Raw genomic sequence first — 26,211 nt, forward strand, 5'->3', positions numbered from 1 at the left:
ATTATGGGAGTAGGTCTGATGAGGTCTTTACAACCTCCAGACATTCTTTGGATTATATAACTTCATTGTTAACACTAGCAAGCAGGTACTCTTTCTGCCCCCTTCTGATGCCTATGTCAGAAGCTTTCTCTATCTCCTTTATACTTTAATAAAACTTTATTATACAAAAGCTCTGAGCGATCAAGCCTCATCTCTGGTCCCAGATTGAATTCTTCTCCTCCGGGGGCCAAGAATCCCGGTGTCTTCGTGTGATTCAACAACAACCTTTCAATAGGAGTTGATAGGAGGAATCACCATCCTCAGAGATAGGAGAAATACACTCTGGTATGTAAGCAACTAGGTCAAAACAGATGGATTTGACCTAAAAATTCCTTTGGTCAAGTGGTCCATTTGGACCACAGGTAATATACTACTCAAATAAGTACTCTATTATACAATATAATGCCATAATGGCATTTAATCTGCTGTTAATACATTTAACACAGATTGTTACATCATCTATTACATTTTGTGAATTCTATCATACTTTTACCTCAGTAAATGAGACTTTTGAAGAATAAATGCTTGTACTATCATTATAAAGAAAATTTTGATAGTTTTAACATATTACTAACATCCTCCTTTAGTTCATAAGCACAGTTATACAGCACTGTGATTAAACAACACATTCATTTTGTTGATATCAAACAAAAATTACAGATGATACAGAAAGTTACTGTGGATTATAGTCTATAACACAAATAGATGATTGTGTGTTTCTAGCTGTACTAGAGTTTCTATAATGGGAAGAACATTGCCAATCTAGGTAAATACTTATCATCAATCTGATTTAATGTAGTAGAATGAATAAAATTAAAATATGTCAGGTAGTAAAATGATTTGTGCAGTGACAAGTTCAAAGAAATTAAGACAGTACTGCATGTAAGACATAAAAATTGAGAGCAATTTTCTAAGAATAATCAGAACATTTCTCACCCACTGTTATAAAAGTAGGTTGCATGAATTACTTTTAGAAAAAGCATTTTATTATGTTTTTACCATTATTTTATTCCTTCCAATTTCTTAGAAAGGAAATGGTTGTTCCAAATAATTTTCCATGTGAAATTAGGAATTTAAAGTTAATCCTTAAAAAAGATGTCAAAGAAGAAACAAAGAATTTAATTCACAATCTATTTTGTATTAGGAAGAAGAGTATGACAAAAAGTTTAAAATCTCCTCTGAGACTAAGAATTTTGAACTTACAGAGCTGTCACAGCATGTCTCACAACAATTTCCTATCTATTGAAACACATTACACAATTTTGCAAATTAAAAATTTAGTGGTTCCTTTTATTATCTTACGGAGAAGGCAATGGCACCCCACTCCAGTACTCTTGCCTGGAGAATCCCATGGATGGACGAGCCTGGTAGGCTGCAGTCCATGGGGTTGCTAGGAGTCAGACACGACTGAGCGACTTCTCTTTTCTTATCTTAAGCCTAAATTGTGTTAGCTATATTTCCCTCATTAACATCAATATTTACCCATTATGGCAACTTCTTGAGTCTGTGTTTAATAAATTCTATTGCACTTAATTTTAGCATGCTTACAGTTAATATTCTGTTCTAATAAAGTGGCTTATATTATCTGGCTTCCTTGAGAGCGCTCCAGTTACATTAAATCTGGGAACCCACTGAACAAAATTCTTGGTCTCACTAGATATATAAACGACATTCATTATGCATGTTTTTGGAAGATAGGAACATTCCAATGTAGTCCTTCAAAGAAAAATGGTAAGAATTTAGAAACAACTTTAATGTATTGGAGTATTTCGTCTTTGAATTTAAGTGTTATTTAGTTCCAACTCTCATTCTACCAAGATAAATATTATGAGAAAAAAGATCAAAAGAATTGGATTTTGTAAAAGACTTTGGAATCCAATTTCTTGGATAACTCTTTAATATACTTAAGTTCAAAGGAATCGCCAGTCATTTTCATCTCTTTACAAAATTGTTTACAAATGATTTCATCCCAGATGCTAATTTCTCAAAAAAAAAAAAAAATGGCCATTAACAGAAGCCGAAATATCTTGATTTTTTAATGAGAAAATAAATATAAAATACATATATGCTGGCAAAGGTTATTTGAACTTATACCTGAGAATTCAGCCTGTTCAACTGGGATTGAGAAGTCTGAATAATTTGCTGTAGCTCCTCTTTTTCTTGCTTAAGTCTTTCTCGGTCTGATCGCTCCTTTTTGAAGTCTTCTTCATATATTTGCACCTAGGAAATATTAACATGCTGTTACTGCTAGCTTCCTTTTCTCTTAAGCCATTTAAATGAGTTCAGAAGAGATGCTGTCTGGGTTTGTCCAATCTGACATGGATGTCCTCTTTTCATGAATATTTCTTTATGGTGGGACTCCATCTTGATACCCGTGACTATAATTTTGTCTTTTAGTTTGTTTAGAATGGCACTTCCTCAACTTTTTTCTCATTGAGCAGTAATTCATAAGTAAATTCATGGATATTTTGAAAAAAATCCTTTCACCAATATTTCTATTGCATATTACGTGACTGTGAGGAAACCTTGACCACCCCCCCGCCCCGACTCCATCAATGTTAAGTGTCACTGTTTTGGAACAAATCATTCATCTCTAAAACAAGGCTTTGACATATAAATATTGCTTGAAGTTCTTCAGTCAGTTTACTGACAATAGCTAAGCGAAGCCACTGAATACTGACATGTCAAAGTTTCTAAACAGAAATTATAAGTTGAGCACAAGTTAAAAATGAAAGGCTCATGTATGTGGGAAAGCAAGGGATGTTTGTTAAAGGACATTCACCAGAGTTGCCCTTTATAAGTAACTGTGGGCACATATCATAAAAAAAGAGGAATATTTTAGTGGAATGCCTCTTGAGAGGTACTCCAAATATTGTAGAAAAGTAATCAAAACAACCCTGCCCCAGAACAGATTTAATTATTGTTTGTTTTAATTGGCATGGTGTTGATTGGTGGCTTGAAGACTAGAATGTGGAGTTATGAAAACAAATGAAGCTTAAGGAGTGAAGCAAAGGAATTCCTCTAAAACTAGATTTAAATTATAACTTACATGAGAACCTACCAGTTAGATGTTTGTCTATTAACGTTAAACCACATTGCACCATCATCACCAACAGTGCAACAAATTTTAACTAAAGTGTTATCAATTTTATGTTAATAATAATAGAACAAAGAGTAATAGGCAAGAGAGGAAAAAATGAAACATTTTATATAGCTCTACATGCAGATATACATATTTAATTTCAAGCCTTTTTTCATCAGAAGCATTGCAAAAGAACTACACGCAGTCAAGCTGACATTTTGTTTTCTGGTGTTGGCTTTTTTTTGTTGAGAGTAGCAGTCTTAGGCACAGATACAGTTTAATCAATGTATAATTAATAAACAATTACCAGAGGCAACTAAAGTGGGAGAAGCCCATTGATTAGACCAGAACACACTTATAGTGATGTCATCACTTAGGTGGCCAATTCAAGCTCAGTTTCTTTGTGAATTTAAATCCTCTAGAGTTTCATGCAGCACTTGGTGGTATAATGATGGTAGGTATCCAGTTAGAAATGTGCACAGTTAAAATATGAACGCAGAAAGCTATCAAAAGGGCCAAAAATGAAGGAGATTAATTCTGGTCTACTCTTGGGGGTTATGAAAAAAGAATACTTGCCACTGTCTCTATCAAATACAAACTAAACCATTGCTGTAAACACTGCACCTAAGAGCAACTCTCCTGCGTGAAATTTACATTATGTGAGAGCAATGAAGATGACTCGAGTGTCTGAACATAAGCAGTCCTTTATTCAGAGGAATCCTGGCTTGTGCCAGTGATACTTCAGGGGTTGAGAATCTAGCAGAGTTTTAACACTCTGACTGTACCCTTATTCTCTCCATGGGTTTATTTTTAAGCTGTGTATTTGATCCTGAATGTAATGAAGCAGATTATTCAAATGGAGTTGATAGAAGAAAAAGATCCAGCTTTACGTCAAATGCTCTGGATAGTTTAGATTTATAAATAGGTTACATTCTGTGAAGTAATAAGAGTAACGTGAATAACAATATCACAGTTGCTCAATTTCTCTATGTATTGCATCAAGATTTCCTTGTAATTGGCACTTGCTCAGAGAAAAACAGCCAAAAAGTTACTCCCAGGGACAGCAGAAAATCATACATATCCACTCTTCATTCTATGACATCCTGCCCTGCAACCTGCCATTGTTAATATATCACCAACAATGTGTGCTTCGAGGATTGGAATTCCTGTATTTATCAATATCACCTTGAACTGTTCCAGCCTTTTACCTATATTAGTTCATTTTACCTCTCATAGGAAAAGAGATGTGATATGCTTGAGTGGCCCCGTGGCTAAGCCAGTTCCAGCTGCTGCTGCTAAGTCGCTTCAGTTGTGTCTGACTCTGTGCGACCCCATAGACAGCAGCCCACCAGGCTCCCCCGTCCCTGGGATTCTCCAGGCAGGAACACTGGAGTGGGTTGCCATTTCCTTCTTCAATGTAGGAAAGTGAAAAGTGAAAGTGAAGTTGCTCAGTCATGTCCGACCCTCAGCGACCCCATGGACTCCAGCCTACCAGGCTCCTCCGTCCATGGGATTTTCCAGGCGAGAGTACTGGAGTGGGGTGCCATTGCCTCCTCCCCAGTTCCAGCTAGATGAACTGAATCTAGGCTCCGGTAGTTTAGGCAGTGCTATGTGCCATAGCCCTGTGCCCCTGATGCATGCAGGAGCTTATTAGAGCATCCTTGACTCTTGCTGTGTACTTGGCAACAGTGAGTGAAGCAGGGTGGGTGGAAAGGAGGAAGCCATAACTCGTCAGTAAATTCCCAGGCAGTGCCATCCATATGTGGGAGTAGATAAACAGACATGCCTCCTCTGTGATCAGTGCAGAGTATTCCCTTTAAAACTGCCCTCATTGTTCCAAAGCCTGGAAGGTCTGCGGCTATGGAGGAGCACCCCAGCTGCTACCATTTTCTGAAAAGGTCCAGAGTTTGGGTTAATAGTGTCTTCGAAATAAATTGTGTCTGCGTGAAAATCTCTGAAACCAGCACTAATAGAATTTCAGTAAAAGGTTAATTAGCATGCCCTTCTTTTAAGTTGTGTGCTCTTGGGCAAGCCACTCAACCCATCTGAAATTCAATTTTCTCTTTTATAAAGTGTGAGAGTTGGACTAGTTGATCTAAATTTTCCCATAAAGCTTTAAAATTAGGTAATTATAATTAAATACATGCAAAAACCTTTGACACAATGTGAAAAGCAGGATTTCTAGAAATGTCTAAAGCAGCACATGAACAACAGGCCCTAAGTTCTCCTCAAGATTGCTCCACTTTCAACTTCTCACCTGCTGTTTGAGAACTTCCATTTCTGTTCGCATCTCCTCACGGCTGCACTCCATTTCAGACTTCCCCAAACGGTCCTCAGGAGATGAAGAACAATCCACTTTCAAGGCATCCTGCAGAGCCTGTGTTATAAGATAAGCACACTGTTGACCTAAGAGTTGCCACATATGTATTTCTCTGCAATTATTACAATCATTTCAAATGCACTCACAAGGTAGAAGTTCATTTTTAAAGGCCTCACTAAATAACATTATTCTGATTTTCTAGCACATATGCATTTTTTCCAGAATCTCTGTCTTTTCTCCATGATGGTGTTTATGTTATTCAATTCTCATTGTTACCTAAGAAGGTTTTTGGTATTACAGACCCTCCCTCCCACCTGACTAATCATGGCTCTGCTTCCGTCAAATATATGCTCCATCAATAAAGCTCAAACTTTAGGAAGTGTCAGAATCACCTGGAGAGGCAGCAAATATGCCCATCTCTGGGCATTGTTCCAAGGATCCTGAATCAGTATATGTGGGGGTTGGAACTGAAAATCTGCATTTTTCAAAAGCTGCAGCTGATGATCTTGGATGACATTCTGAGTAATATATTTCTGCTATATAACCATGTCCCTTATAGGAGAGGTGGGAATCCATGCAGATTCGTTACCATTAGATCTGTGGCACTGTTCTGCTCTGTACTCGTTCAGCATACCATGCCCTGGCCTAGCTACAGTTATATTTATTCTCCAATAAAACATCCATTAACCCACCACAGGGTAGAGAGTTGTTGTTTAGTCGCTAAGACGTGTCTGACTCTTTGTGACTCCATGCACTGTAGCCTGCCAAGTTTCTCACCCACGGGATTTCCTGGGCAAGAATACTGGGGTTCATTGCCATTTGCTTCTCCAGAGGATCTCCCTGAACCAGGGATCAAACCCACGTCTCCTGCACTGGCCAGGTGGATTCTTTACCACTGAGCCACCAGGGAAGCCCACAAGGTGGAGAGAGTGCTCTGCTTTCTTGACATTCAGTACAATTTGGTGCTTTCACCATGGCGTGAGGAAGTGGAAGAAATAAGAGACTCTTAGATTTGCCAACCAGATCATCATCCTTACTCATAAATCCATGGTACTCTTACATATACTACACTTTGTCAGATTATATAAAAGATACTCTCTCTATTCTGAAGACCTTTGCCTTGTGATGAGTTAAATAAAATGGCTGCCAAAAATGGCGACAGAACATATCTCATCTTGTTGTGACATCAAAGCCCACACACAATACGACTGCTTGCTCCTTATCGAATGAGTCCTCTATACAGATAGGACAAGTTCACTTCCAACGCTACAAGACTGTACTTCCTCTGTATCTCGTTAGTTGCTTCAGTGATGTTCATTTGATGATTCTACTAGTAACTCACTTCCCTGCATTACTATGTAATATGGTTGTAAGGTTAGAAAAGTAAAGTAAGTTTATGGTGTTAAATGTGTATATAATTAAGACTAGAAACTTCCTAATAGGATGTCATCTAGTCTATGGATGCTGTCTGCTGCTGCTGCTGCTAAGTTGCTTCAGTCGTGTCCGACTCTGTGCAACCCCATAGATGGCAGCCCACCAGATTCCCCCCGTCCCTGGGATTCTCCAGGCAAGAACACTGGAGTGGGTTGCCATTTCTTTCTCCAATGAATGAAAGTGAAAAGTGAAAGTGAAGTCGCTCTGTTGTACCCGACACTTAGCAATCCCATGGACTGCAGCCTTCCAGGCTCCTCCGTCCATGGGATTTTCCAGGCAAGAGGACTGGAGTGGGGTGATGGATGCTGTCTAGACTGATATAAATACCATTTTTCAGGAGGTTGAAAGAAAAACAAGAACTTTTTTCTTCCTCCAGGAATTCTTAAAACAACGGAAGTTGTTTAATAATTTGTGTTTTGTTAGAATGTATTGCTAATCTACATAGTTCTAGGAATTATCATGATAGCTATATTTAAAAAAAAAAAAGCGTTAGTAGCATCAGAGTTTAGGTGGGGTGAATGAAGTGAGTCAAGGTAATCAAATATGCTGGCTCCTTATTCTACAGCTATAAATAGACTTTTTGTGGGTCTTGTAATATTTGAATTTCCTGATCTACCTATTCAGACTTCTAGAAATTTTGCAAATGAATCATAAATGAAAGGTGAGTTTAGCAGATATTTATTTCATCTTGGGGTTTTCCAACTTCCCTGAACAAATAACTGTAACTTATTCTAGAACAGCAGTTTACCATCAGTACAGATAAGATATACTAAACACATTGATGGTGAGATGGCAGACACGTCACTTCTGCCCATGGGTGGCACTGGTTGACTGCTACTGCTGCTGCTAAGTCGCTTCAGTCATGTCCGACTCTGTGTGACCCCATAGATGGCAGCCCACCAGGCTCCCCCATCCCTGGGATTCTCTAGGCAAGAACATCGGAGTGGGTTGCCATTTCCTTCTCCAATGAATGAAAGTGAAAAGTGAAAGTGAAGTCGCTCAGTCGTGTCTCACTCTTAGCGACCCCACGGACTGCAGCCTACCAGGCTCCTCCGTCCATGGGATTTTCCAGGCAAGAGTACTAGAGTGGGGTGCCATTGCCTTCTCTGACTGGTTGACTAGCCCCAGGTAATTTTTCTCACTTAGATTAAACATTTGGATTCTCTTGTCCAGACTTCATGAAAACAATACCTTTAGGTATCTCCTTCAAAGCAAAAAAGTAGAACTGAGTACATGTAGTTGTGTGAACTTCTGAAAACCATCTGCTAATTGCTAAGCTGACATGCTATGCATTTCTGCTGAGAGACTGGGTTAGCAGGCAGTAAGTTTGAGCAAGCAGGGTGGGCCCCAAATTCCATCCTGTGATGAATGGTGTGCACAATTAGCTACCCAAATCATCATTTTTGAGTAACTTCTATTTATTACAGTGGTAAAAGAGAAAAGAAAAACCTACAGTATAAAACAGAATAATTTCTTACATTTCATTAGACACTAAATGAGAAAAAAATCTCTTTGTACTAAATGAAAAAAAAGAGAAAAAATTCTTTTTATGGCTCATCACTTTTTATCTGTGTTTAAAAGTGACAGTTGAAGGTATAGATGTGGGAGATGAAATCTCTTCTTGTTTGAAGTACACTTTTATGTTTTCTTACTACTCATAAATAAGAGTAAAGCATTATGCCTATTAAAGCATAAATGTCAGGATCACAATTGGCTATTGAACATATTACGTTATCAGTAAATTACATTAGTTAGTTAATTCATCCACTCAACAAATATTTAAGAACATATTATGAGCCAGGCCCTGTTCTAGGCACTTTGAATACAGCAGTGAACAAAAGAGAGACACTCAGGGCCCCCTTATGACTACTGTCCTTGTGTGTCTCCTCCTTCAAACAATAGGTATTGATAGTAAAGTTATATAATTGCATTCTTACAAAGATGAATATGTTAATATTAATACGAAATGTTTTTTCGACCTAAAACTTTCAGTTTTTTTCCCTCTGACCTTAAGAGAAAGTAAGCATCTCAATGGGCCACTAAAAGTATTGTGAGTACTCAACATTGGGTCTACCATGCCTAGCAGAGATGTCTGCCCTGCAAAAATCCTGCCCACATGGCGCTTACAATCAAGACTGGGAGATAGCAAGCAAATATGATAATAAACATGAGATATTTTGCATGTATTAAATAGCAATGAATTCCAAGGAAAAACTAAAACAGGAAATTTTAGAGGTGTAGTATATAATTTTAGTTAGGATAACCAGAAAAATCCTCTTTGAGAAGATGACATTTGTATCAAACTCTGAATTTTACTCAAATTAATTTTTCTTATTGAGATTTCAGGATTATAATCATGAGCTATTAAGTTTTTACTTATTAAAAGTTTTTATTTTGTTGACTATAAAAGCAGATACACAGAAATTAAGGTTATATATGAGCTTCTTGAGTTAAAAACAGAGTTCTTGACTGTTATAATTTATACAGGCTTTATATCCTTATGTCCACATTTAGAGAAACAGAGAAGAGAACTAATAAGCGATGACATACCAAAAGTGGGAGAAATTTCAAGTATAATCTCAATTAATGTCAGTTCCTCTCATTCATTTGCAGAGAATTTCCAGCAGAGAATAAGAGAGAAAATCCATTTGCCCTGAATCTGTATCTCTGAACATTGATTTTCTCTCTTAAAGGATAGAGAAGTACACTGTTTATGAAGTCAACCTCCAATTTCTCACTTTATCCTGAATATTAGCTTGCCTCATAAACAGATCAAATACAGCATCACATTTGTAAAGCGTCCTATCAGCTGTACAGGCACATCGTTAACACTCTGGGAATCTTTAAGTTACACCTCTGGAAACTCCTCAACTACAAGATGGCACACAGTCCAAAATGCAAGCCCTGAGCACGTGTTTAAGGCCAATCACCTGCTCACTTTAGCAGACAATTTCTGTTACTTTGGCCAAGAAATACCTAGCTTGAGAGATGAACATTTCAACTCCTACAGGTATTTCTATGTCCATGTATGAAAAAGTCAACAGCAAAGGGTTTAATTTTTTTCCTCTGAACAAGTCAGCAGTCCCTTTCCACAGAAAATTAAGGTTTAGTCCATGAAACAACACACAGACATACACACTCACAAGTCATTCTTTTGCAGCAATTCAAAGGTGGCTCCTTTGAATAGTTAAGTTGGAGTGAAGGCATTAAAATCACCGGCATTTTCTTAATAGATCTATCCCCACTCTCCCCACTAAAAGGCTTTTTCTCGGAAAGGCCGTCATTCTTGGATTTGGCATTTAGCCTGCTTCCATATAGTCTGCTTCACACCTAGCAGCTCCACAGTGATGACTTTAAAGTGCAGTCTGTTTCCTCAGGAAACTTTTGTGGTTGACCAAGACATACACTACTCTTCGCAACCACCCACTTGTTTTATTCGGTTCTTTGAACTACCAAAAAAGAAATTCTTACTCTCTTTTATAATATCTCCTTATCTTTTTCATGACAGTCTTTGCAGGGACACGAATTCACCAAAAAATCCTTAGCCAAGTATAGCTGAACGAGGAATATAGGAGAGATTTATAAAATTACAGAGACCTTTTGTGCAAGCCCCCAAAGCCTGTGAGCTGCATTGCAGCGTGAGTGGATTTTGCTGTGAGTTTCAACCCAGAATGTACTCTTTATACAGAAACCTCACATTTGACCTCTCCAACTTCACCTGGCTTGATACCTTATTGAGGCGTTTTATTTCACATTCATAATGTTGCTTCTTGTGGTTCATGAGAGCATTTTTTTCCTTCAAAAGGTTATTCTCTATCTTCAATTCATGTAATTCTCCATTTAGTCTCTCCTTTTCCTTCTGAAATAGAAAGCAAGAAAACAAATTCCAAATCAATAAAATTCAGATGAGATGATTTTGTAGGACTACTACTGAAATTAAAACAACAAAACAAGACCTACTAGATTTTCACTTAACATCCCACTTGAGTAATATTCTCTGGGTGGGCTTCCCTCATGGTTCATTTGTAAAGAACCTGCCTGTGAATGCAGGTGATGTGGGTTTGATCCCTGGATGTTCAGGTGATGTGGGTTTGATCACTAAAGAAGGAAATGGCAACCTACTTCAGTATTCTTGCCTGGAAAATCCCATGGACAGAGGAGCCTGGGAGGATACAGTCTGTGGGATCTTAAAAGGGTCGGATGTGAGTTAGCAACTAAACAACAACAACTCTGGGTGGAAGTCAGGATGAGGATAGAAAAAATCTTTGTATTATCCTTACTGCTACTAAGTTTTGTGGCCCCAGAACAATATGTCAAAATCCCCACTCCTCACTTCTAAGGATCAAATAAGTCTGCAGAATAAGCTATTCCCTATGCGATGAAAGACTGATTCACTGAAAAATAATTGAAAGTTTTAAAATGCAAAAAGTGTCATTGGAACAAAAAATACCAATATCTCAAAGCCCTGTTTCATTCTGGCCTGGAGAGAGACAGAAGAGGATAAAGGATAAAACCTCAGACAATAAGACCCTACACCACAGATAATTACTCAGAGTGCTGTATTTTTGTGATGATTACTTTTAAAATGTACAAATGGGCTGGTCCAACTGCCATCACTCCTCCACTTTTCAGAACACCTTCAAGCAATCCAGTGTTTTAAGTACCTGAAGCAAGGCTGGTGGCTTAGACACAGGTTCTGGATTCAGACAACAGCTGTCTCCTATCTCTTAATTTTATATTCTGGGCAGTAAACTTTTTGTTGAGTGAATTGGATTCTTAATGAGAAGAAAATTTTAACCTAATAAAATAAATATTCCAGAATTTAGGTAAATCTATATGTTGAAATATATTGTTTTAATAGCTATTATTTCCCAAAACAATGATTTAAGAAATCAACTTTAGGTGAGTTGTTTTCTTTAAAAGTGAAAACATTTCTATTTGCCTTTGTTTAACCAGACTAGATCTATATGTACACCTAGAAAATTCACCAATCTTTTTCTAATTTAGCATAGCTTAAGAGAAAATTATTTCAACTAGAAAATGATCCAAATGGCATAGGGAAAAAAATAACCATGATTCCTGTGCTGGGTATAGATGGAACAGAAAGGAACTTTTACATGGCAGAAAGGGAATTGCTAAACTTCGCTTTCTTTGGACACTGTCAAAGATATCCTTAGCAAGGTGGGAAATCTGAAAAAACGTTGTCATGTACTAATTTGTGAAACTGCCTTAAGACTGGTACATGTTGTAAAACACAACCACTTCATCACAATATCAGTCACAAGACTTCACCTGAGAAAATTAGCCTTATTCTTCTTTTTCCTGTCTGAAAAAATGAGAGGCCGTTAGAGCTCAAAGGCCTCTGCTCTTTTCCTACAATATCCATGAAGTCCCATCAGTTCAGTGAAATTCAGTTGCTCAGTCGTGTCTGACTCTTTGCGACCCCATGGACTGCAGCACATCAGGCCTCCCTGTCCATCATCATCTCCCGGAGCTTGCCCAAACTCATGTCCATTGAGTCGGTGATGCCATCCAACCATCTTATCCTCTGTGGTCCCCCTCTCCTTCTGCCTTCAATTTTCCCCAGCATCAGGGTCTTTTCAAATGAGTCAGTTCTTCGCATCAGGTGGCCAAAGTATTGGAGCTTCAGCTTCAGCATCAGTCCTTCCAATGAATATTCAGGACTAATTTTCTTTAGGATTGACTGGTTGGATCTCCTTGCAGTCCAAGGGACTCTCAAGAGTCTTCTCCAACACTACAGTTCAAAGGCTTCAATTCTTTGATGTTCAGCTTTCTTTAAAGTCCCACTCTTACATCCATACATGACTACTGGAAAAACTTTGACTAGACTGACCTTTGTCAGCAAAGTAATGTCTCTGCTTTTTTTTTTTAAATTTAATTTATATTTTATTGAAGGATAATTCTTTACAGAATTTTGCTGTTTTCTGTCAAACCTCAACATTAATCAGAGGGGTGGGATGGGGAGGGAGATGGGAGGGAGCTTCAAAGGGGAGGATATATGTCTGCTCTTTAATATGCTGTCTAGGTTGGTCATAGCTTTTCTTCCAAGGAGCAAGTGTGTTTTAATTTCATGGCTGCAGTCACCATCTGCAGTGATTTTGGAGTCCCCCAAAATAAAGTCTGTCACTGTTTCCATTGTTTCCCCATCTATTTGCCATGAAGTGATAGACTGGATGCCATGATCTTAGTTTTCCGAATGTTGAGTTTAAATCCAAAATTTTCACTCTCCTCTTTCACTTTCCTCAAGAGACTCTTTAGTTTTTCTTTGCTTTCTGCCATAAGGATGGTGTCATCTGTGTATCTGAAGTTATCTTGATTCCAGCTTGTGCTTCATCCAGCCTGGCATTTTGCATGATGTACTCTGCGTGTAAGTTAAATAAGCAGCCTGACAGCCTTGAAATACTCCTTTACCCAATTTGGAACCAGTCTGTTGTTCCATGTCCAGTTCTAACTGATGCTTCTTGACCTGCATATGGGTCTCTCAGGAGGCAGATCAGGTGGTCTGGTGCTCCCATCTCTTGACGAATTTTCCACAGTTTGTTGTGATCCACACAGTCAAAGGCTTTGGCATAGTCAATAAAGCAGAAATAGATGTTTTTCTGGGACTCTCTTGCTTTTTTGATGACCCAGTGGATGTTGGCAATTTGATCTCTGGTTCCTCTGCCTTTTCTACAACCAGCTTGAACATCTGGAAGTTCACAGTTTACGTATTGCTGAAGCCTGGCTTGGAGAATTCTGAGCATTACTTTACTAGTGTGTGAGATGAGTGCAATTGTGTGGTAGTTTGAGCATTCTTTGGCATTGCCTCTTTGGAATTGGAATGAAAACTGACCTTTTCCAGTCCTGTGGCCACTGCTGCATTTTCCAAATTTGCTGGTATATTGAGTGCAGCACTTTCACATCATCATCTTTTAGGATTTGAAACAGCTTAACTGGAATTCCATCATCTTTACTAGCTTTGTTCATAGTCCCATAACTATAAAGTCCCATAACTAAAAGTAAAACCAGCAGTCCACATTAAGAAAAGGCATCATCTCAATGCCACTTTCTAGTTCTCAGGAGGACCAAAGGACCGTTCCAATCTGGAGACTGGGGTCAAGTCCCATTTTCCCATGTGTTACTTATAGACATTGACAAGCCGTCTAAACTCTACACCTCAGCCTTCTCATCTCTAAAATGACAAAGGTAATATTTTGCTCACAGATGGGCAGAGAATGTTAAATGAGATGAGGAGGATGAGGCATTTTTCAAAAATGTTATCTTTTTAGGGTGACAAAAGTCATACTTATTTGTAAAGCTTCTTGTAAGGTGAAAAGCAGCTGTACAAAGATTTGTCAAATTATCAACAATAGCAGTAAAAATAAATCAGTATGAGTAAAAGCAAAAAAGCAAAATGAATTTTTTCCTAGGCTGCAATACCCTAGAAAAACACCCCCAAATCTGTGGCTTGGTTCTCCCTGCGGATGGAGCCTGCTGAACGGCAAAGGAGGAAGCGAATCCTTCTGATTCTAGAGACCTGGCCCCTGGTTTGGGCCCTTGCGAAACCAGTACACCCTGGCCCGTCGGCGGCAGGGGCCCCGCCCTCCTGGAGGCGGGGATTCACTCCCGAGCCCCGCCCACCTCCGCACGCCGCAGCGGCTCACTGGTCCTGCAGTGCGGCGGAAAGCTCTCCCTTGGGCTCTGCAGCCGCTCCTTCTCCAGTGTTCCCAGGAATCTTTCTGCGGAATCCAGTTTCGATTTCAGCTCTGCGACCTGCAGGAGTGGTTCACAGACAGCTGCAGACACCTAGTCCGAAGCCCACCAACCCCTGTATTTTTCCCCAACCTAACACCCGGGGACAGAACTGGCTCACTCCTGGGCATCCCCTAGGGAGGGGCTCTTCTTCCCACTGTCCCAAACCAAGATCAGGTCTTTTGCTGTTTTAAAAAATGCTTCCTCTACAAGAGGAAAAAGCAAACACCAAAACAAATTGTAGGCTCCTTTCTCCAGACTACACCCCTTTGGAGGGAATAACCCCTTAGACCTTACGGGAGCCATCGAGGCTTGTCATTCTATTTTCAACTGGCAAGGTGTGCCTTGCCTGATCTGAAGAGGGCAGTGAAGGATGGAGATCAGTGAACGTGCTTACATTGCAGAACAACAGATACGGCCTTTGCTCCTCAGTAACCTACAGCACTTGACCTGCTGTGCGGTCCGTGCTAAGCCTCTTGACCTGCTATTAAATTCCAAATTAGGTGTCTGGGTGACAGGGGTCCAGCGAGAGAAGCCTTAGGATCAAGCACTTCATCAAAGATGGGGAGTGTGACCATTTTTAACCCTGGGTCTTCACGCAGCTGCAAGCCCTTTGGGAAGGTAACTAAATGTTTTCTCTGGGATCATGTGATTTAAAATTTGGAGACTCAAAAGCTGCCCCTCTGAATATTATTATATAAGGTGGCTTGGCCATGGCCTGGTGTAGTGAAAACTATCCTGCTTTTTCTAAATGTAATACTTTGAGTATCAAAATGGGGAAGAAAAGAGCAGTTCTGCTGTATTTCTCACGTGTGGTCAAATTTCTTAATTTTGAATTATTTAGGGAGTTTACTTTCTCTTCTCTCTCTTTTTGAAACATGAAATGATTTTAAATAATAAATTGACTTTTCCTCTTTAAATATATTTTTTTCCAAAAAAAAAAAAAAGATTATTTCTCACAAAAACAAAAGTTTCTTGTCTGAGAACATGCTTTAGAGAGAAGAGGGTTTTGCCCCATTTTCCCTCACTCACTGTTAGCATTCTTTCCTTATCTGTGGGAAACAGCTTATGCTATAAAGAATTAGAGAACCAGCCTTGTATAAAACAGTATGAACTTTAAGCCATCTCTTACCTCACATATAACTTTGTGCTTTTATGGCTGCTAGTAACAGAGCCAGGATGCTCTGTGAGCTATGATAAATGTGCGTAAGAACTTCGAGATATTGCTGGAGGCTATTTTTAGTATCTTTATTTTTACATTCTCAAGACAATTCACTGACACCTTTGCTTCCTTCATTAATCTTCAGTACCAAGAGGCCAGTAATACACTCAGCACCCTCCCCCTTATCATTTTTCAACAGATGGCTGGCTATTCACAATCTCCTGTAGTTGAAATCAATGAAAATCTTCACATATTTGGCTCACTCAGATTATTGATTTAAAGCAAATACCAAAAAGAGAGGTGTTTACCTTTCTTTCATATAACTCTTTCATGCTTCTAAATTGCTGATCCCATTGCTGGTTAACTTCCAGGAGCTGAAATTATTAGAATTTGGTAAATTAACAAAGGATTCTACCCAGTTGGAAATTTAGTCAAAATGAAATCACTTTTTGAGGTAAGATTTTGGAAGTCATTGGTGAAGACAGTATTCTTTCCACCAAGTTCTGGTAGATCTGGAATGAGTTAACACATTCACTTTTCATAATTGGCTCACATATGAAAAACTAGTACATCTTAGGTATATCTTGACTAGTCAGCCAATCAATTTATTAGAAACTTTTAACTTTGCATACTTATTTGAATTTTCATCTTCTTTGTTCAATCCAACTAGAACTTGATACAAATTGCATTAATGGTTTTCTGTAATATTTATTCATCTTTGAAGTCTTTTTTCAAATCTTTCCATATTTTTCTATGTGCTTACCTTGACTATTATAATGTAATATTTCTTATAGCTTTTAAAGGCAGAATTTATATTAAAAATTCCAAGTCTCATTAACTGATAATCATTTGCTTGCAATAATGTGTTTATTTTTTTTAAAAATCAGTACATGATTTGTATAATATACTCAACTAATAGATAATATCACTTTTTTGAAAGCTTAGATTATTCGAGGAATAATAGTTTTGTCATAAGACAATTTTAAAAGCAACTTAGGCTGCAAACAATTTGAAGCTTTGTTTCAAACTTCAAAACTATGTGCTAAATAGATGAAAGGAAAAACACTATGACCTCTTTTTAGTTTTCTAGTCAGGGAAGTCTACAGCTTTCTACTTTAAAAGAAATTCCAACAACTATAAATATAGGAGAGACATGGAGAAGATAGATATAATGACTAAAAAGGTAACAAAACTTTCTCTTAGTTACAAAACAAATATCTCATCCAGAGTGGCAATAGCTAGGTAACTCTGATGCTAGAAATAAATATGACTTTTTAGTATAAGACTATATAATACTAAAAAGTCATATTTATTTCTATAAATAAATATAGAAATAGCTAGGTAGCTAGGTAACTCTGATGCTAGAAATAAATATGACTTTTTAGTATAAGACTATATAATACATTCACTTTTTAAAGTCATATTTATTTCTATTTATTTCTTATATTTAGTATAAGACTATATAATACTATATTATAAAGATCCCCGAGCTGCTGTCATTTTAGGGACTAACATTTCTGTGCTCTGGCAATATTACTTTGCTGAAGTTCAGTACTTCCTCAGAAGAGCACACTATTTTACGCAGTATCAAAGAAGGGTGGAGGACACTGAAGAAGACAGAAAGGCTGTAATATAGAAAATGACTTAGAAAAGGAAGTACCAGATTGACAACGCGGTGCCAGAATTGTTAGTTTTGTACCTCTTCCTCTGTCAAGGAGAATAAAGAAGTTCTAATATTCATTAAACTCAGAAAAACAGGACTCAAAATAATATCCATTACATACCCAATGACGTTTTAAAACAAACTTCTTTTGTGATAATGCTCCTTAATCCCTGTTGGTCAGATGCCAACTCATAATGTCATGGTACCCAAGTCAGCTATACAATAAAGCCTTAGACAGTTTGAGTTTCAAGGTGTGTCAAGTTGCAGAGCATTAACAGCCCAGATGATAAACTCATCTGGCCCATGTGGAAGAAACATCTAATTAAAAAATTAAATTATAATTATTGAATTTATGGGTTTGTCATTTTTATTCATTTGCACAAGCACTGAGAGACCGAGTAAGAGACGTGTAGGTGAGTAAGAAAGAAGCATTTGCCCTCAGTACAGTGTAGTCTGTTACCCTGAAGACACATACTGCAGCCAACAACAAAAACAAAAGGCACTAGGTGCCTCTTATTCTCAGCATTCATTCATGGCCCATGTGGCTCCAATTCATATTGCAAAATTACCTCTTTTCTCTGCTTTTCCAGACATCTTATCTTTTGTTCAAGAGAATTTAAGTTCTTTCTTCTTGACGATTGAGCACACTTTAAAAAAAAAAGAGCAAAGCAGAATAGTCTATCAAGTAAACAGGAGAAATGCTGCCTTTCACAAGCTCTCATGTTGTACTTTATAAAAATTTTGCTAAAATATTATCTCCTTCACAGAGAACTGTTGATGAAAAAGCTTTATATTTTAGAAACTCCTTTATATGAATTAACTACCTAGATAATTATTGAATAAGTTACAAATGTATCTATATAAAAGGTAAGCAAGAAATTAGAATTTTATGAATTTGGATTTCAATCATTTTCCCCCTAAAATGAAAATACAGAATATAATGTATATAGAAATCAGGTAAGTTTCATAGATATATGTTAGGTATGTACTTGGTAAAATTTAAAAAAATTTACATAGACATGCCCATGATTTGGAGTGGCCCTAAAAGTCAGAGGAATGATAGAACCAAGAAAAGGAGACTAACACAGTATGTTACATGGAGACAAACTGATTCTGAAGCAATAATAATACATTAACTACTTCAGTGACCATCATATGATTATCTTAGAGAGGTGGGCCTAGGTTATCTCGTGTTGTGTAATTTTAACCAGCCCTATGTATAAAGCTGCTAGGTGACAAATTTAGATTAATAATAAATCATTGGCATGGTGAAAAATTAATCACTTTTTTATTTTTAAGAAAATATTATTCATTTAAAGAAAGCACAAAAATTCTGGAAACTGCCTACCATCTGTCTAAAGTGATCACCAGCAAAGTTCCCTAAAGTACTGTTTTCTCGTTCTAACTCAATAGTCTTAAAACCATTGCATGGCTGAATCATAAAGTAATGAAATGAATTGGATGGTGAGGGTAGTCTGGAAATCTGCCATTTAGTCTCAGGCTCAATAATTATTGTGGACTGAGAAATTGCTTAAGGGTATTCATCAACAATAAGAAATATTTTCAAAACATGTTGGCCTTTGCCAGAAATGTTACAAGAAATGCTGTTTTGTAATCTTCATGGAATTTCAAGGACTTTTTTCATTAGAAGTGATTTATACAATTATTTTTCTGTCTTTGCTAACTCTTGTCTCAGTGTTTCGGGTTCCATGGGGTTTTACACCTTTATAGACGGTGTTCTTAGTTTTCTTAGTTACTTCCTGTTCAGACACAGGTGTAACTAAGACTGCGTTTAAAAAGAGGCATTCTTCTGTAGGTCAACAAAAATCAGGATGACTATGCCTGCTTCTTGACCTCAAACTGGTTTGGCCCAGTGCCAGAAGTGATATCAGTTTCCAGGGGAGAAGTATGTTGGGTCCTGCAATTGAGATTTCTGGTTTTTAGGAAGACTTCTAAGGGACAGAACTTATTCTGGATCAGAGCAGACTAAAAATTAGTCATAGCTGATTTGGAAAATGCTGCGAAGCAACCCTACTTAAGGTGTGCTGGGCTTGGCGAAGCAGAGATGCAGAAAGACTGGATTCTAGACTAGCGTTTCTCTCACCACTAGGGTGCGTTCACCTGGGGGCTTGATAAACATAGGGCACCCAGAACACTGATTAGAATTTCTGAAAGGTAGCTATAGCACTCTATCTTCTTTTTAATAGACTTTACTTTTTAGAGCAGTTTAGGTTCACAGCAAAACTGAGTGGGGAGTATAGAGATTTCCCATATAGCTATTGCCCCAACACATGGGTAGATTTCCTCACTGTCAGCATCCTCTGCTGCTGCTGCTGCTGCTGCTAAGTCGCTTCAGTCGTGTCTGACTCTGTGAGACCCCATAGACGGCAGCCCACCAGGCTCCCCCGTCCCTGGGATTCTCCAGGCAAGAACACTGGAGTGGGTTGCCATTTCCTTCTCCAATGCATGAAAGTGAAAACTGAAAGCGAAGTCGCTCAGTCATGTCTGACTCTTCGCGACCCCATGGACTGCAGTCTACCAGGCTCCTCCGTCCATGGGATTTTCCAGGCAAGAGTACTGGAGTGGGGTGCCACTGCCTTCTCCAAACAGCATCCTCTACCAGAGTGGTATGTTTGTTAATAGATGAGCCTGCATTGACACAGCATTATCACCCAAATCCACAGTTTACATTACGATCCCTTCTTGCTGTTGTGCATTCTGTGGCTGTAGATGAATAGATAATGACATGTATCTATCATTATAAGATCCTGTAGAATGTCTTGTAGAACTGTCTTAAAATTCTCTCTGCTCCACCTATTCATTCCACCTCTATTTTTAATAAATACCACTGATTTTCATGATTCATATTAAAGTTCAAGGTTCCTCCATTCCACATCATGGTTCAGAATTTGAATTTGGGGTTCTCAAAAAGTCTTTTTTCTATTTATGACAAAGACAAAAAAAATTCTGTGACCAACAGACATTTGTATGACCCTGCCTTCTGGGAATTTAGATTGAGAGTAATCAGATAGTTTGCATTTTTTCCATAGACAATTTTCTCTGAAAAATTGTGAAGTATTTTGACCCTTGATTTTATTTTAAAAGTTATTTTTAAATAATTCTCTATAAATTTTATTTTGGAGGGCTTCCCTGGTAGCTCAAATGGTAAAGCGTCTGCCCGCAATGCAGGAGACCCAGGTTTAATTCCTGGGTCGGGAAGATCCCCTGGAGAAGGAAATGGCACCCCACTCCAGCACTCTTGCCTGGAAAATCCCTGGACGGAGGAGCCTGATAGGCTACAGTCCATGGGGTCGCAAAGAGTTGGATACGACTGAGCGACTTCACTTCACTTTTATAAAATTTTTATAAAATGATTTAGTAAATATATTAAATCTGCAAGACAGATAAAGCACAGCAATAGGTATAATTTACAAGTCATAGATATATCATTAAGAATTTCTGTGGAGATTAATCAACATTTTACCACCATTCATATGACATAGATGTGTATTAAAATGAAACAAAACAGTCAAATACAAAGTTTTGGAGAAACTTTTCACTTGTTTTTGCTGTGCTTCTTATTTGCTAATAAAGGCATAGAAAGATTTTTAGGTCACTGGTCCTTCTAAGGGCTCATTTAAAGAAAAATTACTCCCTATAAAATGTACATCTATGTGCAAATTATTCAGACCTTGCTTTCTCATTTACCCTAATGCCCAGATCAGCTTTTAAGAGATTCAAGTTCTGGGACTGCTAAATTAAATACCTGAATGGACAAAAGAGTCTGTTTCCTATTATATCTTAGTTATCATTAAAAAATACTTTAAGTAAACACTTTCAATTAGTATCTGTTGCAGTAAACAGTAACAGATCAAAGAATGTGATATTAATTGCATGTATATAAGTATTTTACCACAGGTACTCTATTGCTATAATAGATTTTATTTCTAAGCATACCGATATAATATTCTCTTAAAATTTACATTAAACCAAATTCCTTTTTAAGTCAAGAGCGAAATGTGAAACATAGAACTGAAAAGCTGAAAGGGCAGGCTTTTATTTCTCACTTTGTAAAAAAAAAAAAAGAAGAAAGAAATGTAGCTCAGAGGTGCCAAAGAAAATGCAACCAGTCACCTAGATATTTTTTCTTTATTGAATAACATTGTTGAAATATGTAGAGCCTATCTTAGCTAAAGATAAAGCAAACTAGCCATTTCTGTTCTTATTAGTCATTGCATAATTAGCCATTAGCGATGCTGTTGATGCTACGTATGGTCAATACATCTCCCAGAAATGTGTTCTTACCTCTGCATGATCCGTAGAACTTTCTGCACCACTCATTCTAGCTGTGCTCTGTAAGAAATGTGCCACAGAAGCTGTTTTTCCTGGAGGCTTGGAGAGCAGAAAGATAAAAAGAAGAAAATGTTGTGTTTTAAAGTGAGAGCAAAATATATGTAATTTAAAAAATAGTTAACTTGTGACAGAAAACAACAGTAGCAATATTTCACTGAAAATGTACAGAAGTGACTTTGTATGTGAATTACACAGAATAAGGCTAAAAGCAACTGTGACGATAACTTTTCTTCTCTTCCAGCTAGGGGCTTCCCAGGATGTCTCAAGCTGGCAGGCTGTGAGTAACACACGAGGCAGATAGGCTTGCTATGGTATGTAAATTTCCTTTCTTCCTTTACTGGCAGTTTCTCTCACTGGAGGAGGAAGTTACCACAGACTAGCCTAGGCACACCAAGTCTTTCCTCAGTAGCCGAACTGCCATAACTTCACTGTATTTCCCAGATCAATTAAGTAACTGATGACTTTTTGACAACTCGGGGTACTTGCTTCCCTAAGGGCCGGATTTTCTGGCAATGTCTTATGTGTATCAGCTTAACTGTGTGAAATTTAATGTCATGCATAATTCTGTAAGTGCTACTAATTCTTATGGAACTAAAAAAGAAAATAATTCATTACAAAGTTACTGGGTATTGTTTGTAAAATTAATCATCTATATTGGCAGGAAGTTTAAACTTGGTTCTCAAGTGTAAAGTCTCAAGACTTTTTTCTGTAGTTGGTCCACATTTTCTCCATAACTCCAGGGAGGTAAAATCTTTTTTTTTTTTCACTGACATTCAGCTTTAATGAGTTGGCTTGTAGTTTTATGGGGCACTGAGATAATGGAGCACTTGATAGGTAGGGCAGATAAAAGCAAGGAAAGCAGGTGCTCTGAGCTACACACAGGGGCCGTGATGGAGCAGAAGACCTCATTCTTGACTTGGATGAAAAGGAACAACGGGAGAGGCAAGAATATAGAAAGGAAAGAATGTGTGGCTGAAAGGAGAAAAGAATTTAGTTACTTAGTTTACATTTTTCTTTAGACCTCTCTATTTAATATCAACATATATGTAGGATAAATCCTAAAACTCCTGAAATTCAAACTCTTTAAAAGGGAATGAATGGGTGGCTAGGATTTGACTTTCCTTTGTCTGCTTTAGCTCTTCATCTTTAGCTCTCCATCTCTGCTTCTTGTGTTCCTGCCACACTGAATTCCCTCTGCTTCCTGAACTGGCCACGCCCCTGATATCTGTGGCTCTCTCCATCTGGAATGTGTGTGTGTGTGTGTGTGCTTTCTGTTGGTTTCTTGGTCTGTTTAGGGGGTACACTTGAGTGAAATAGAATAATATTTCCTTAAGGCAATATCCAAAAGTACAAGTGGGAAACAAATTGTTCAGAGTTCTTAAGGTAAAACGAGTCACGTGTGATTTGATTTTAGGGAATATAAGCAGGGGTTTCCTGGAGACTGACACTTCATTAACTGTCAAATCCACTCATCAGGAAAAAAAAGGCAATAACGTAAAAATGTATTCTTTTCTCTCCCAACCCCTCCTCCCAAATACATGCATACTCAAAGCATAGCTATATACGGTCAAAGTTCCCTTCAGCCTTATCTGCATTTTTAGTAAGAATAACCCAGTGGATCTGGTGGCACTGACCTAAAGAAGTGGTTAGAAAAAACACTTGCTTGCCAGGCATTGCTGTCTGTAGGCCCTGTCTGTATGGGTATCCTGTTGAACATTTGTTGTTGTAGCCCATCAGGGTGTGAGTGATTCTATTGAATGGAAATTCAGTATTTTTGCATTTTTCACTATATTATTTTTTGCCTCTCCTGCCATGGCAGTTTAACAACAAATGGATTTTCTATTAGATTCAGAGAGCCATGTGGTGATTTATGAATAAATTAATAACTCTTCTGGAGTGCCCCAAGTTTAGTGGGAGAAAAAAAGGAATGTGCATTAGTACAGTCCTAGGAATACACTGGATATTTTCTGTTATACCTGCTCTCTTTGCCTCACCTCCACTGCCTCATGTATGCTGTATACTTTCAGCGTCTGACTTTTAGCCAAACTCTGTTCCCTGAGAAGCCTTGCTAAGTCGCTTCAGTTGTGTCCGACTCTGTGTGACCCCAGAGACAGCAGCCCACCAGGCTCCCCCGTCCCTGGGATTCTCCAGGCAAGAACACTGGAGTGGCTTGCCATTTCCTTCTCCAATGCATGAAAGTGAAAAGTGAAAGTGAAGTCGCTCAGGTTGTCCACTTGAAAGTTATATAGTCGTGTCCGACTCCTAGCGACCCCATGGACTGCGGTCTACCAGGTTCCTCCATCCATGGGATTTTCCAGGCAAGAGTACTGGAGTGGGGTGCCATTGCCTTCTCTGTGAGAAGCCTTAGTATCTGCAATAACTTTCAGAGAAATGGACACGTCACTCCATGTTTCTAAAGCAAGCTTGAGGATTTCTCACTTCTCAAGTGACTAAAATAATATTAATATCTAGAGGAAAATAACAAACATACGGAAATACAGTGAAGTGAAGGACCAAGGAGCTACCAGTCAGTGGTCAGGAACAGTATTCCAGTTGATGATAACTCCCTCAAAATTAGTCTGAGAGAAATCATCACATTTCTATACATGCTTGGAGAGATTCTTTGGTAGGTGAAATAAACATGGATTTTTTTTCAATATCGTTTTAGAATGGGCGTTGTAAAACTTCCTTTGCTTTCTGGATCTATTTGCATGGATTTTAAGTGAATGTGCTATCTAAGTGGGCTTCCTGGATAGCACAGTTGGTAAAGAATCCACCTGCAATGCAAGAGACCCCAGTTCTATTCCTGGGTTGGGAAGATCCGCTGGAGAAGGGATAGGCCACCCACTCTAAGCAGGAGTACTTACCTACTCTAAGCTGTCTAAGTAGGAGACAGAGTATCTGGTGGTGACTAAAACATCTGCCCTTAGAAAGCAGTCATCTGGATTCATATTTAAGCTCTACCATTCACTGCTTATAAATTTGGGAATGATGCTTAAGGCCCTTAAGTCTCAAATCTCACTAAACTAGGGATAGTAAAGGTGTCCTCTTCCTAGGGTTGCTGTTCATAATAACACATATAAGAGCTTAGATATTAATAATAATATGGCCTTAAGAATAGGGCCCATCAGCCATTTACATATCACTTACTATGCACATGGCACTAAGTGGGTTCAAAAGGAAAAATAAAAGTTCCTACTTTCAATGAAACGTCTATATATATGAGCATGCTTGTAAAAATTCAGCGAGAGCTCATTCTGAGCTTTCATAGTTATTGCAGGGGTTGGATTTTTTGCTGGGCCTTGAAGGATGGATCGAATGTTCATAGATGTTAGGAACTGAGCTTTATTACCGTTAAGGGGAGCAATTTAAAGGAAACAGAGATGGACGAGCCTAAGTATGAAGGATTCTTACAGGCCCAGTGTAACTAGAGAGGGGCTCATGTGCTCTGCCTAAAGTTGATTTGTATCAAATTGGAGAAAGCTTTTAATGTTAGACTAAGAAATTTTAACTTTATTACATAGACCATGGGGCACTACTGAAGACCTCTGAGCAAAGGAATTACATAATCAAAGTGGCTTTTTAGTAAAAATAAACCTGGATAGGCACATTATGTATCAAATGGGTTAGATTGACAACTCTAATACCACTTAATAAATATTATCAAAAATAATATCCAAAATATTTAACAATTCATGGTAATCAAAGTACTTAATAATCAGTTCATCGGGGGCATGTAGAATTAACCGCAACTCTGAACTCCAAACACCTATATTAATTGCCTGCTCATCATCCTTGTTTGGATGCTTAATAGATACCTCCTTCACCACTTGTATGAAAGCTATTTCCTTATCTTCTCCGACAAAACTTGTCTTCCCCATCACAATCAGTGACAACTTTCATGCCCTTGACTAAGAATCTTGGAGTCATCCTTGAGTTATCTTTTTCCTCACAGCTTTACCCAATTCATCTGGATATTTTTTAGGGTCTCTGAAAATACATCCAGAAAGGAAAGCAACACGTTGCCACAAAAGCCAAGAGTTTTCCCAGTTTAAGGAAAGAATGAAATAAACATGCCTTTTTATAAATTTCCAAAATGGAAATGTCAATAATTGCTTCCTGATTTTGTTCACATGAAAACTCTTAAAAGAGCATCAAGTAGTGACTGATACCTGTCCCTGCATCAAATCCTAGTCCACCCTGTACTAGCTACCTGACCTGCATCACTGCTGTAATGTAACAGCTTCCTTGCTTCCACTCTTGCTCCTTTCACATCTTTTCTCAGTCCAGTAGCCACTGCAAGTCTTTACAATATGTCATTTCATGTCGCTCCTCTGCTCAGAACCTCTCGGTGGCTTCCTGTTTCACTCAGAGTGAAAGCAGAACACTTTATGGTTACAGTGGCC

The 26,211-nt window shown here is 38.2% G+C and overlaps 1 protein-coding gene across 5 annotated transcripts in view; it reads right to left on the reverse strand.

Moving 5' to 3' along the window:
* The window catches only part of TNIP3 (TNFAIP3 interacting protein 3), a 116,593-nt gene that overhangs the window by 20,382 nt on the left and 70,000 nt on the right, over positions 1–26,211 (reverse strand). For 4 of the 5 annotated variants that reach the window (XM_010858323.1, XM_010858324.1, XM_010858321.1 and 1 more), the window contains 7 exons: positions 21,758–21,844; positions 18,022–18,099; positions 16,098–16,163; positions 14,517–14,648; positions 10,606–10,734; positions 5,379–5,498; positions 2,134–2,259 (listed from right to left, as the gene is read on the reverse strand). In XM_010858323.1, coding sequence (XP_010856625.1) covers positions 2,134–2,259; positions 5,379–5,498; positions 10,606–10,734; positions 14,517–14,648; positions 16,098–16,163; positions 18,022–18,099; positions 21,758–21,844 — 738 coding nt within the window. The remainder of the gene's footprint in view (positions 1–2,133; positions 2,260–5,378; positions 5,499–10,605; positions 10,735–14,516; positions 14,649–16,097; positions 16,164–18,021; positions 18,100–21,757; positions 21,845–26,211) is intronic. The other variant, XM_010858325.1, reaches the window with a different exon arrangement.

This window comes from Bison bison, unplaced genomic scaffold, assembly GCF_000754665.1.
Source record: "Bison bison bison isolate TAMUID 2011002044 unplaced genomic scaffold, Bison_UMD1.0 scf7180017864385, whole genome shotgun sequence".
NCBI classification, from domain to species: domain Eukaryota; kingdom Metazoa; phylum Chordata; class Mammalia; order Artiodactyla; family Bovidae; genus Bison; species Bison bison.